The following is a 14,277-nucleotide window of genomic DNA, read 5'->3' as shown; positions in this document are numbered from 1 at the left end:
GCGAGATGATATTTTTTTGTTACGGTCTTTATATAGTTTGCCAATATTTCATTTTAGCCACAAAATTTTCTTTCTAAAAGTGTATGAGATTTAGAAATAAAGTTGGATATAAAAAGTGAGGAAAATAATATTCTCTCTTATCCGTTTCATGAAGATTTTAGTTTTTTGAGTACTATTATTAATTAATTGCCATTTTTTTCCAAGCAAAACAAACACATGTGATTTTATTTTTGGTTGTAGCTTTAGATCCAAGAGTTAGCCTCTCCAAAAAAACTATCAATAGTAAGGATATTATGTATCATGACCTCTCACAACTCTGCAAAAAGTGAGAGTTTTGTGTACTAGATTTGACATTTTAGTAACTAATAAAATACAAAGAACTAAGAAAAATACAATTGACTAGCAAAACAAAATAAAATTAATTTTCTCCGACTCTCCCTCATCACTTGTTCATGGCCGAGAGGATATAATGCATTTATGCTTCTTAGTTCTTGCTATTATTCATATGATCAACCTCTCTTGCTCCACCAAATTTGAAATCTGCAGAATCTTTGAAGCTGGTGTTAATTATGAATATTTGCTAAGTTGTTGAAACTTTGTGATCTCGAGGAGTACTCCTTTATGAGTTTAGAGAAGAATGAATCTGGCCGTTCAAGTAGCTTTCCTGGAGTGTCATATTCTGCGATTCTTCCTGTTCAAGCAAGCAAGAGTTCTTCAGTCTTTTTTTCATGGGTAATTGTTAGCACCGTACACCAAATTAAAGTCATGGTTTCAATTCAAAACCTAAAATGTGTGTATGTTGTGTGTAATAAACAATGCCCTTTTTTCACTTTTTTAGTGCATGATTGCATGTATGTCATGATTTTAGTTCAAAAACTGAAATGTGTGTATGTTGTGTGTAATAAATACAACCATGCTTTCATGTATGTTAGTGTACGGTTGTATGTATGTCACGATTTCAGTTCAAAAATTGAATTGTGTGTAATAAATGTGTAACAAACATTGCCCTTCTTTCATATATGTTAGTCCATGGCTGTATGTATGTCATTGCTTATATGTGTGTGTTTGTGTTTGTGTTTGTGTGTGTGTGAATGATACTTGCCTTCACTAAGGACCAAAACAACATCACCATCTATAACTGTGTGGATTCTATGGGCTATAGTGACCACTGTCCGATTTTTGAAATCTTGACTAATGATCTTCTGTATCACTCCATCAGTTACAGAATCAACTGAGGCTGTCGCTTCATCTAGTACGAGAATGCTACTCTTCTTCAACAAGGCTCTTCCAAGACAAAATATCTGTCTTTGGCCCACACTCCAGTTGTCTCCATTTTCGATCACTGTAAAAAAAGGCATGTATGTTAATGATTGTAAATTAAAGAAAAGAACACAATCATTACGTCAAATACAACAAATCGATGAACCTAACCTGTGGAATCCAACTTCTCTTCCTTAGCACGCACTAAATTACCTAGTTGACATTTATCTAGTGCCTGAAAATTTCAGAATTTATTCTAGTGAGCATCTTTCAAATAGAAACATTGATAATGATGATTTGAAAAATTATAACATAAAACGGTTGGATGACATATGTACAACATGGATACGGCACTCCACATGAAGTGTTTATGCTTCTTAGCTTTTTTATTTTTAAGTAATTTATATAATAATCTCTTGTAACTTGTTATGGAAAATTTTCCCTTTTCTTTTTGGTCTTTAACCTATAATCTACTACAAATATTAATATTGTTATGGAAATTTTTCCCTTTTCCCATTGCACAACATATATTAATATTTTGGTTCAGCACAACATATATTTATGATTTTATTTTTAGCGACGACTTATTTTCGTCACTATTTGTCACATTCAGCGACGAAATGGTTTTCGTCACTAATGGTGTTCTTACTAACACCTTTAGTGACGAAATTTTTCGTCGCAAAAAACTTAAACTTTTAGAGACAAATTATTTCGTCGCTGTAGATGAATTTTGTTTGGCGCCAACATTTTTCGCATGGCGCCTTGGTTCAGCACAACATATAGCGACGAAATCTAATTTTCGTCGCTAAATATTACTAATTTTTTTTATAAATAGTGACGAAATTTATATTTCGTCGCTATATAGTACTTTTTTGTGAGGAAAAAATTTTCCTCACTAAATTTCGTCACTGAAAATACATTTTGTTGTAGTGTTGTTTTATTTCACTTTATGTTCCACAAATCATAATATGTGATGTATTTTATTTTATTTTTTATTTTAAACTTTGACTATTTTGTAAGAAAATTCAAATGAATACATGACAATTTGTAATTAATAGAACATAAAAAGTGGAACTTAAGATTTGTATTCATCTGCTACCGTTTTTGATCTCTTGAGTAATGGTGTTATTAATTGGATAGAAACTATCAACTTCACTATAAAAGGTGGTGTTTGATAAGAAATTTTTACCTCCCATATTTCACTGTCAGAATATTGCTGTAGTGGGTCTAAGTTTGTTCTAACTGTTCCCTCAAACATTGCTGGGTCTTGTGGTATGATGCTAAGCCTTGATCTTAAGTCATGAAGCCCTATCTTGCAAATATCAACACCATCGATTATAATGCTGCCCTCTCTGGGTTCAACAATCCTGAAAATGGCCTGTATGAGAGTTGATTTACCACTCCCTGTCCTTCCTACAACACCAACTTTCTTCCTTCCCGGAAATGTGCAGTTAATGTTTTTCAAGACTAATGGTAAATGTTCAGCATAACAGATCTGCATTATAGTCAAGCCAATTGTGTGTATAAGACAATATAGGGCAACAACTTGTGATAGTAGGTTGAAGATTTTCATTACATTGACTTTGAACAATAGCTACAATATTGTTACTTCTTAGAATTATGTGTATTATCGATGGAAAACGAGAGACTTGTATTGTGTCTAGTGCATTAAAGATGAAGATCAAATAGTGTTATTAAAAGACAATGTAGGGCAACAACATTGTTATGGTAGGTTGAGGACTTTCACTACATTGACTTTAAGACAATAGCTAAAATATTGTTACTTCTTGGAATTATGTGTACTACTAATGCAAAATGAGAGACTTTTACGGTGCTTTAAAGAGATGAAGATCAAATGGTGTTAGTAAAAGAAGAGCAAATGAAAGAGGGATGAAAAAGTTATTTTGATAAACTTTTTAATGAAAATGATGCGAAGCGATTTGGATAACTCAATGGATGATAGAAATCGTATATTTTTTAATTAGGATGACTGATGTAAAAAATGCATTATTTATAATGAAAAAGAGAGAAAATAATGTGGAACTGGATGAAATCCCTATTGAAGTTTGGAAGTGCTTCAATGATGTCAGTGTATTCTTTTTTTTTTTGAGAATCTGATGTCAGTATATTCTGGTTGACAAGCATTTTCAATAAAATCTCAAGTATTAATAAAATGTTCAGTAAGAGGAAAAGAAGTACCTATTTTCAAGAACAAATGGGATATTCAAAACTATATAAATTGCCATGAAATTAAACTTATGAGTCACGCTATGAAACTTTGCGAGAGAGTGATTAAGTATAGGTTTAGATATGAAACAACAATATCAGAGAATCAATTTGTTTTATGCTAGAACAATCTATCATGGAAGCTATTTTCTTACTTAGATGTTGATGGAAAATATCTAGAAGCTTGTAAAGATCTTTATATAATTTTTATCAACCTAGAGAAAGTATATGATAGGGTCCCTAGAAAGGTTATGTGGTGGGTTTTGGAAAGAAAGAAGTTCCTTTAAAGTATATTAGGTTGATTATAGATATGTATTATGAAGCTGTAACTAGTGTGAAAATAAGTGGAGGCATCACATGTGAGTTTTTATCACTATAGATTGGACTAGCATTAAGTCCATATCTCTTTACATTAGTGATGGATGAGCTCACTAAATTGATTTAAGAGGAAGTCCCTAAGTACTTATGCTTTTTGCATCTGATATAATTTTAGTGGATGGAATTAGAAGTGGAGTTAATATAAATTTAGAAATTTGGTGAGATGCATTAGAATCTAGTGGCTTTCGATTAAATAGGACTGAAACGGAATACATGCAATGTAAGTTTAATGAAAGTAGATACAAAGTTGAAGGGGCAACAAGACTTGATGGTCAAGATATACAAAAGAGTGAGAGTTTTCAATATTTTTGGATCAATAATTCATGAAGATGGAGAGAATGTGAATTATGGGATAAAAGCAGGGTGGATAAAATGAAGAAATGCATGAAGAGTATTGTGTGATCATATAATACCTATTTTTTTAAAGTGAAAATTTTGTGAGCCTGCTATAAGACCAACTATGCTATGTGGTATTGAATGTTGGGCTGTTAAAAAGCAGCATATTCATAAAATGGGTGTAGTTGAAATCAGAATGTTAAGATGGATAATTGAAAATACATGAAAAATAGGACACGAAATGAGTAAATCTACTTAAAGATAAGGGTAACCTCTGTTAATGAAAAAGCGAGAGAAAGTTGCTTGAGATGATTTGGTCATATGAAGAGGAGAGCAATTAATGCATAGGTAAGAAAGTATGAGTTTATTCAAGTTAAGGGAATGATAGAAGGAAGATGAAGACCAAAAATAACATTAGTAGAAGTAGTTAAAAAAGACATGCATGTCAATTAAGAGAGTAACAAAGACTATGTTAGATAGAATAGAAGTGAGAAAAAGAATACATATGACTGATTTTGACTAATCTTGTTAAGGATCTATGATTGACCCCAAAAAATTTGGGATTAATGCATTGTTATTGTATGGATGAAAAAGTTAATAAAAGTATTTCGACATCTAAACAATATCAAAATTTCAGATCATTCTTCATAGTTTATCCCTGCTATAGAGGCTCACCTGCAAATTTTTAAAGCATATTGTTCCAACTTCTGGCCAGTTATTTGGTGGTTTGCTCTCTTCAATCACAAGCGGTGCTTCACTTGTTATGTTTGAGTACTGAAGAATTCTTTCAACTGATATCATCATATTTTCTGCATCGCATATGTTCCATATAACTGAAGCTTGCAAAACATTCAAATTCATTCCATATGTCACTGCCAACCCTGCAATGCCTGTAAAAGTTCCAATTCCGGATTAGTTCTCTCTTCATGACTAAAGTTTTTTTTTTTTTTTTCATATTTTTTAAAGAAATTGTTTTTGCTTGTGAGAAAATGGGCCACTAATCGAGTAAGCATCTGATGCAATGCATAGTTCTCTGCAGTCAGTCCTAATTTCTCTTCCCCAGGAGATTTTCTACCCCCCAATCTAAAGGGAGCAAATGATTGACAATGGTTTCTACTTGGAGGTCATTGTAATGCATAGTTTTTAAAAACATTAGTGATACTCACTTGGATTGATAATTCCTTCAGGAAGTGTCACCAGTAAAAGCAATGAGAAGGCAAAGACGAAATTGGATAGCAAATTCAGTCTGAAAGAAAACCATTCCATTGCTGACACACTATGAAACCATGGCCTTGAGTGGTTGTCGACAAGACCAACGTTTCCATTGATAAAACGGTCTTCTTGATCAAAAGCACGGATTGTTGCAGCTCCTGAGAGTGATTCTGCAAAGTGGTGGAGGATAGGTGCTCGTTGTATACGTGATAAGCGGGCCAGTTCTCTTGCTGTTCGTATGTAATATTGCTGAAGTAATCACAATTAATTATTAATCAGCATCCATAAAATGGGAGCAATTCATTCACACACAGACACACCGAGAGTTGGGGAAGGATGATTTGTTCTGAAGCTACTTAACAGTAAATAAAGTACTTTGCTTTCTGTAGCACTAGAAATTAACTCAATGGTTCATTAAGTTATTGTATTTTCAAGACATAATTTTTTTTCTCTCTCAGCGCAGTTCTTGTTAACATGATGAGTTTTCAAATGCTTTAGAAATGAAAATTGTTATTTCCTTCTATAATATTTACACATATTAAGTAATCATCTCTAGATAGTATATCGATAAGGTACAAGAAGTCTCTTACCTGATACCATATGCAGATTGCAGTTACTGGAATGAAAATGACAAATACTTCCCATGCCACCTGAGACATTACTGCAATAGTTGCTAGCATCTGTATTATTGAGAAAGCACACCATGCTAATTTTATTGCCAATTCTAGGTCTAACACACTTTGATCTGTAGATGCCTGCAGACGTAAGTACAGTCTGTCAACCCTCTTGAAAGAACCTTTACAATTATATCGATCATATGTGGGGAGAAAAAGAAAGATAACTTGAATTTTGTATTAGTCATCAATTTTTTATTTTTAGTGTTTTGTCTACTACCTCTTGGAAGCTATTATATCTGATAAAAGGTTTTAAAGTCATGAATTAAAATTTTGGCTTATGACTTGACGTTTTGTCCAATCCAGCAACTTATAATTGGCATCTTTTCTTATCTTTCATAGGATGGTTGCACTGAAGTTAGAGGATTCTCTAATGTTGGGACAATCTGCTGGGGTGTGGTTGGAGAGGGCAGGAACTGTGAAAGGAGTTTCATTTTGTCAAACTCATTTTAGCCATAGGCCCATAGTCGAAGTCAATAGGTTTTTCCCTTCATCAATTTATATATATATATATATATATTTTTTTTTCAATAGGATCCTTATCCTCTAAAATTCTACATGTTTTTAACATCATGTTTAACTTTTAACTGATCTGAACATGCTTAAATCTTTTTATTCTGGTTGTTGTATATAACCCTTTCAAGTTTTTGTTAGTTGAAAATGCAAATTGTTTTTGTCTAGAATAGTGTTTTTTTAAATAATAAATTGTAATATATGTACTAATTGCATAGATTCAGCCATATTAATTATACCACTAGTAACACCAATGTATAAATTCAATTGAAAAAACCAAAACTGTGTCAAAGTTGAAGTTACCCGGTTTAAGATTCGTCCAAATGGCGTTGAATCAAAAAATGCCATTGGTGCCCGGAATATACTATGCAACATGTTTGTGAAAAGCTTTTGTGATGTCCAAATTCCTGCTTTTACTAGTAGTATGGCTCTCACGAACACGCAAAGTGAACTTCCAAGAGCAAGTACTACATAAACAAGCAATACGAAGTTCATCGCCAACTTTGGTTTAGTCTCACTTGTGGGAGGTGAAGCCCATGCCATCCAGTAGTTACTTGCTACCTGTAATACTTGATCTGATAAATGTGCCAAAAGGATGAATGGAACCAGGGCTCCGCCTTTCACAATGGTCAAATATGACCAGTAAACTTCTTTTCCGATGCTTCCTTTCTCTCTTTCTTCATCTTGCACCAATTTAGCTCCTTTTTCTGTAATTTCAAAAGAGAGATTATGCTCTGAGTCATGTTGTGTGCGTAGAAGTTCTGCATTTGAAGTTGAATCTGTGTTGGATTCATCATCAGCTATAGGGCTTTCAGATGTTCTACTTGAATTTTCAACTGAGAGGATTGAGTCTAGAGCCTGGCTATGAGCACCAACCAAATCCTCAAATCCTATTTTTTGCTTCAAAAGTTCTTCAAATTGTCCAGCTTGTACAATTCTTCCATTTTGCATCACCTGTTGAAATTTATGTCAGTTAGACAATCCTCAGCATTGTAGCAAAGTCCTGAGATTTTGGAATTCCTAGTTCTTGAATATCAGGAAAATTATCAGATTATCAAGTAATCTTGGAATCATAACATATGAATTTTTTTCCTAACTTTTTTTTTTTCAACCTCTTAAAATCCTAAAAAAATATTGTATATCAGTCGCATATGATTTCCCACTCTTTTATCTACTCAAATGATTAAATAACAACAAGAGCTGTGAAGTCACGCTTACTAGAATTAGGTCTGCTGCTGGAAGAAACTCAACTTGGTGGGTAACAAAAAGTATAGTCTTGTCTTTAAGAATTCCCATCAGGCATTCCTGCAAAAAGTTCAAGAAACAATAATTAATGCTGGAAGTAGGAGAGTGGATGAGCTGTTTACTGTTTAGTTATAGGACCTAATTAAGAGACATTCTCATATTCTAGCCACTGACATGATTTACTAACCTCAAAGAGTTGGGTGCCTGTATGAGCATCAACAGCACTGAAAGGATCATCGAGTAGATATATATCAGCATCCTGGTAAGCTGCTCGAGCAATCTGTATCCTTTGCTTCTGTCCTCCGCTCATATTTATCCCTCTTTCACCAATCTCTGTTAGATCACCACAGGGGAAAAGTTCAAAATCCTTTGTCAAAGCACATGCTTCAACTGTTTTGTTATACTTAGCACTCTCATACTGACTCCCAAATAGAATATTCTCCCTGATATTTCCTGAAAGTATCCATGCAGACTGAGGCACATAAGCCTTTGTACCACTGATCTTCACTGTCCCTGACAGCTTTTCTATATCTCCAAGCACACAAGAGAGAAGGCTTGACTTCCCTGATCCCACAGTCCCACATATTGCCACTTTCATTCCCCTCTTCACTTTTAACTGTATTCCTTCCAGAGTTGGATTCCTTGACTCAAGATCCCAGCTAAATCTACCACTATCAATCTCAATGTCAAACTCTGTTTGATCTTTTGGAACATACTCAATGGCATCCTTTTGAATTTCATCCTCCTGGAGGTAGGAGGTAATTCTATCAGCTGAGACTTTTCCCTGTGCAATCACAATCAGTAAGTCAGGCAGATCTTCAATTGGGCGTTGTAGCATTCGGAAGGTGGCCAAAGCAGATAAGACTCTTCCTGCTGTGAGTTCAACCCCCATTAGCATACATGCCCCAAAGGTTACCACAGAGATAAATGCAGGTGATCCCCAGAAGATAAAAGATGAAAGTGCTGACAGTCTTAGTGATTTCCATAACCAATCATACTCTATTTTCCTCAAGCTTTCTAACCTTTGAAGGAATTCACTGTCCCATGCTTGAAGTTTAAGAGTCTTCATGTTTTGAAGAACTTCTGAAGTGGCTTTCATCCTATTGTCCTTGGCTTCCATGATCTTAGATTGGTATCTCTTCTGGACTCTTGTAATGGGTATATTGCAAGCCATAACTATTAAAGTTGTGGCTAATGCAGCAAATGACCCCAAACCTAGATTTGTATGTAGAATGTAGATTGCTAAGGATATTTGAACCGGAAACATCCATATTATGTTTAAGTACCAAATGAAGTCTATGATTCTTTGGATATCTACACTCATATAGTTGATGATCTCTCCGATAGTGTGGTTTTGGCGGGATGGACTTGACAGGGTTAAGCCTTTCTTGTATATGCGAGATATCAGAGCAGCTTTAAGGCGAAGGCCTAGCTGGCGTGCCCCAAAATTCCATTGCCTCTGTGCTATTGTCTCAACCACATTGGCAACTAAAAAGGCTAGGGCCAGAAGGTACCCAGTCTCTGAACTCTTGGTGCTCTTCTCAGTTAGGAAATGTACAAAGTCGTTGATGAGGTATGGGCCAACACAAGATGCTACAGCACTTATCACTGCAAACAATGCATTGATTGCTACTTTCTTCCTGATAAACAAATAGATTGCCTTATAGATGGATGGATTTGTAGTTCCATCTCTCTCAACTTGTTTCAGACTCTCATCAAAGGAATGGGAGAGAATTCTTGCTGAGTCCTTGATATCAATATCTGGAATTTCCTCCTGTTCGAGGGGTTTCTTAAATCCAACAGCAAAGAGTGGATTGAGCCAAGAGAAGGTAATGAGTTGGACAAGAGTAGCTTTGCTGTATAACGATATCCTCTTGTATTCTGAATGTTCATCAGTTTTTCCATTGAGAAGTGGTTCAACAATGCCACTGGGGACACTAAAGATGATGCCTGTTTCCCCTCGGATTGAAAAGGCCAAGAGGCATGTAGAAGAAAGCAGGCCAAGGTAGTCTGCATAATCGCGTACTCCAAGTGTTCCATGGTTTATAACTCTGAAATGGGTATCAAGAGCTGTGCAGATAATCGACAACAAGAAGCTGCAAAGCCACCATGCTCTTAGTAACCAGGGGAACTTGATGTACTTTTTATTTGGGAATATGTATACAGTAACAATTGTAGTTGCCCATGATAGCACTTGCATAATTTCTGAGGAAAAAGCTCGAGCTTTAGAGTTGCATTGAGTTCCACTACCCTTTAGCAGCATCATTAGCATTAGGAAGTGAGTCCCTAGTAGTAAACTGGAACAAATTATGCTGGCTGTGTAGCCAATACTGAATTTTATTCTGATGGGATACTTGTCTATGCCTCTGTCCATAAATTTTGTTCGTGCAAGATATACCAAAAATATTGCATAGAACCCAAGTTGTACTACAATGCTGGCATGCTCCCACAAACATGGCGAGTCTAGTTTTGGCCATGCTGTCCGAAATTGAAGAATTTCTTCTGTCAAATGTCATGAAACAGGTTTCAACTTTCAAGAGAGGCAAACTCAAATAGTTCTCACTAATACGCTAATATTCATTGGCAATATCAAATACCAAACTTGGGTAGAATGATAAAGATTAAATGTGAAGTCTATATATAATATACAACAGTATCATCAATGAGAATTAATTAATTTAACATTTTGTTTGTGAAATTATCTAAGATATGCAAGAATATGTAAACTAACAACTCAGAGATTGTATTGCTGAATTGATTAACATTTACAAATGAGTGAGACTTTGTTTATATACACACAGAGCTCAATGGAGGGAAACTTAACTCACTAACAAACGATTGAATTAGTTCATTAATCCTTCTACACGTATTAAGATCTGTTACCGTTGCTTACAATTTCTGGTTTATCATTGTTGTTGACTATATATGTTAGTCAAGCTTTGGTTTGAGCCCGGTGTATTGTACTTGCAGTACACTTATATTACTTGCACTTCGCATATATTATACTCTGATATCATATTAAGAATACAAAGAGAGAGAGAGAGTTATGCTACACAAAATATTTTACCCAAGCATAGTAGCAGAGGCAATTGACTAGTATTTGCTTAACGGGTGTGTCACATCAGTTGAAATTGTGTGTTCAAAACACAATTTCAATTAAATTGTGAAATTATGTTTTCAAGATACAATTTCAAAATTATGAGTTGAACACATGATTTCCAATGATGTTTATGAACGTGTGCAACAAACGTTAACCTTTGCTTTTGAGAGGCTATATGTTACTCTTAAGAAGATTAAAGTAGTTGTTCGGTGCCAGCAACTTCTAATTAAAAAAGGCATATTGGGCTACACTGTAGGATTTTTTTTTCCCAACTTACAATAGTATTTGAATAACTATGGTTTTCACTTTTCACATTTAAGCATTTGGCCTATTCGTAAACTGCTTAATAGGCCATTCAAATAAAGATTATTGATCTTTAATCCCTACAAATCATTTGGAACCATTCAAAAAGAAATGACAAATCAAAAAAAGAAGATGTGTACTTTAAATTTGCTACCATCCCATCAAGAAAAAAGAAAGGAAAACACATGTTCAAACAACCGAAAATGAACATATAAGATCAAGAAACTAACTTAGAATAAAAATAAAAGAGTAATTTTGCTTAAAGACCAATAGTATCTTATTTCTTAGTTCTACTGATTAAGCAAAGACTCTTTTTTTTTGTATGCTAAAGAATTTTTGTGGCATAAAACCCAAAAAAAAAAAAAAACAATTTTTGAAAAAAATTTTATTCGATTTTTTTTTTAATAATTTTATTTAGAGAGAGAGACTATAAAGCTAACCTTCTAAAGTTCTTTTGGACTAATATAATCTTTAGGAAAATAAAGAAAAAAAGAAAAAGAAAAAAAAAGGGTGATGTGTAGTTTGGATGTTGATTTTTACTTGCAACGGACCCATTGGGCAAGGGGATCATGGGCTCCCTTGGTTTAAACATGGCTCTGTCCTTGGTACCCACTAAACCTACCCAAAACTCCCCCCCTTCTTTTTTTTTTTTTTTTAAAAAAAAAAATGGGATTTAAGAATTTGAAATGTATTTATATAAAAATATTTTGTAATTCTTTCAAATGGCCAATAATTTTTTGGTCCCAACCATATGTAGTTTAGAATTGTAAAATAATATACTAACAACATCCCATTACTAAATCTACAATTTTTATTTGCTTTTGTTTTATTTATTTAAATTTCCTTTTTTTGTGGCAATAACCCGCCTTTTGACTAGTTGGAAATGAAAGCTAAGGTAAATATAATAATCATTGATACTTCTAATTTAATTTAAAAATTGAAAACATTAATTTTCAACCAAAAAAATTAAAAACATCATGCAATATCTAGAAAAAAAAAAAATATATATATATATATATATCGAGGTATATGTAAAATATTTTAAAAATTAAAAACATCATGCAAAAATCATTGATACTTTGTCCTCATCCTTTTTATTTTAATCTTAACCGAACTAAAATCACAGCTCCAATTAATAGTGGCAGTGATCCACATCGTGAAATGGAGAGGCAATGTCTACTTATAGATATTGCATGTGTCTATATATACATATATAATTATATATATATATATATATATATTTAAATCATTGATTTTTTTGGTCCAAAAAAAAAATTCTAAAAACTATTCCATGAAAAAAAAACGTGGGACACCTCTAATAATTGCTCTTTATCATTAAACTAATACATCAATTGGTTTTTTGGTGTAGACGGGAATCGAATATAGATCTCTTATTTGATCACAAAAGATTTTATCAATTAAGCTAATTAGAACTCATACACAAATAAAAACCCTTTTATGTTACTCGCTAGAAATATAATTTGTACTATATAAGATAGAAAAATCTAACTTTACGATGTTCCATGCTATCTCACTTTTGAGGTATTGTTAAATGATAAGTATTAAATCCAACACCTATCCCCTTCTTTCTCTCACGTAATAGTGTTTTTACTAATTAAATTTATGATAAAACTTACTATTCATGTAAGAAAAGAGAGCATGTTATTGTTATTATTGTACTTTTCGAATATTGCATAAAACTCCTTTCCTCTATGTTTTTTATTTTTTTATGCAAGATAAAAATTTTACTTTAACCTATTCTAAATGTATATGTGCGTGAAGCTCTTTTCTAAAGACTCGAACTCTTGCTCTTGCTCTTGCTCTTGCTCTTGCCCTTGACAACCCACACCTCCACAAATATTTAATACTTGTGAAGTGACCATTGCACCAAAGGTGTGCAGTGCTAGTGATCTTTCCTCTATGTTCTTATCAATCCATAAAATTATAGAATATTTAAGAAGTTGAATAAATATGTAGTTTCTTCTTTTTCACAATAAATTTAAATAGTGACGTTAATTATTGGGTGAGAGATGAGAAAATACAAATTTATCATCCTCAGAATATTTAAACCCTTTGGATGGGGGCATCTCTCTCTCTCTCTTAAATACAAGTGGGTAAAGAAATACTCTATGCTCTTCCCATTTTCGTCATCTTCCTTCCTTTTGTCCATGCAGATGGGACGTAATTTCATACTCTAGCTATGTGAAAGTACCATTGTCCATGCCTTCTTAATTCTGGGAAGATGGGTAGGTGATGACTAGTAAAAATAACAAAATGTTTTATTGAATTATTTATCTACTAAAATGCGTATGGAAATTGCTAGGTAATGCATTTAGTCAGATTAATCATAAAGACATAAGACAATGACTTAAAAAAAGGTCCAAATCAAATTTATAGGAGAAGTGCATATATTACAATTACATATTAGAGGCACTTCGCTCTACATTTATTTATACAAGACAAGTATTAGCTTAGATAGTATCAACCAGATTCGACCTAAGAGATAAGAAACTAAAAAAAAATTCCTCTATAAAAAAAAAGGTTCAAATTTGAGCCTAGCTATTAGGAGCAAATAAAAATAAATAAATAAAACCTCAACCAAACTCTAAACAACAAAATTGTGTGGAAGTGTAAAACAATATAAATATGATTATTTCAAGCATAAAAACAACTAAATGACACACTCTTTTTCTCATGAGAGTGTTGTGTTGTGTTCTTGTGTGTGTTCTCTGCGTGGAACTTTTTTTTGGTTCTGGAAAAATGAATTACTATAACTTACGTGTTGCACCATGTAAATTGAACAGGTTCTCCAAAGCCATGCTTTCTTCTCCAGAATCGAGCTTCAGCCTTCCTTCAACGTATATTCATAATAAAAAGGTAAACTACGCAGAAAGTCTGGCGAGCAGGTTTAGCAAGTTGTGGAGAGATTTTATATATTTTTTTGGGATTGACAAGGCCCAAACATTCGTATATATAGTAAAAAAATAGTGAGAGAGAGAGAGAGAGAGAGAGAGAGAGAGAGAGAGAATA

General features: G+C 33.5%; 1 protein-coding gene across 1 annotated transcript; it reads right to left on the bottom strand.

The window, feature by feature from the left end:
- Positions 1-563: 563 nt before the first annotated feature.
- LOC142614770 (putative ABC transporter C family member 15) lies at positions 564-14,066 on the bottom strand. Its single transcript, XM_075787399.1, has 11 exons — positions 14,027-14,066; positions 8,032-10,346; positions 7,818-7,904; positions 6,903-7,553; positions 6,003-6,167; positions 5,367-5,661; positions 4,876-5,090; positions 2,450-2,755; positions 1,432-1,495; positions 1,099-1,342; positions 564-687 (listed from the first exon to the last, which is right to left on the bottom strand). The coding sequence occupies exons 1-11, from the start codon at positions 14,064-14,066 to the stop codon at positions 564-566; spliced, it is 4,506 nt and encodes a 1,501-aa protein (XP_075643514.1).
- Positions 14,067-14,277: the final 211 nt, after the last annotated feature.

The sequence above is a fragment of the Castanea sativa genome, chromosome 11, assembly GCF_040712315.1.
Source record: "Castanea sativa cultivar Marrone di Chiusa Pesio chromosome 11, ASM4071231v1".
NCBI classification, from domain to species: Eukaryota; Viridiplantae; Streptophyta; class Magnoliopsida; order Fagales; family Fagaceae; genus Castanea; species Castanea sativa.
The sequence above is the reverse complement of the archived record's forward strand: the minus strand, read 5'-3'. Positions and strand labels throughout refer to the sequence as shown.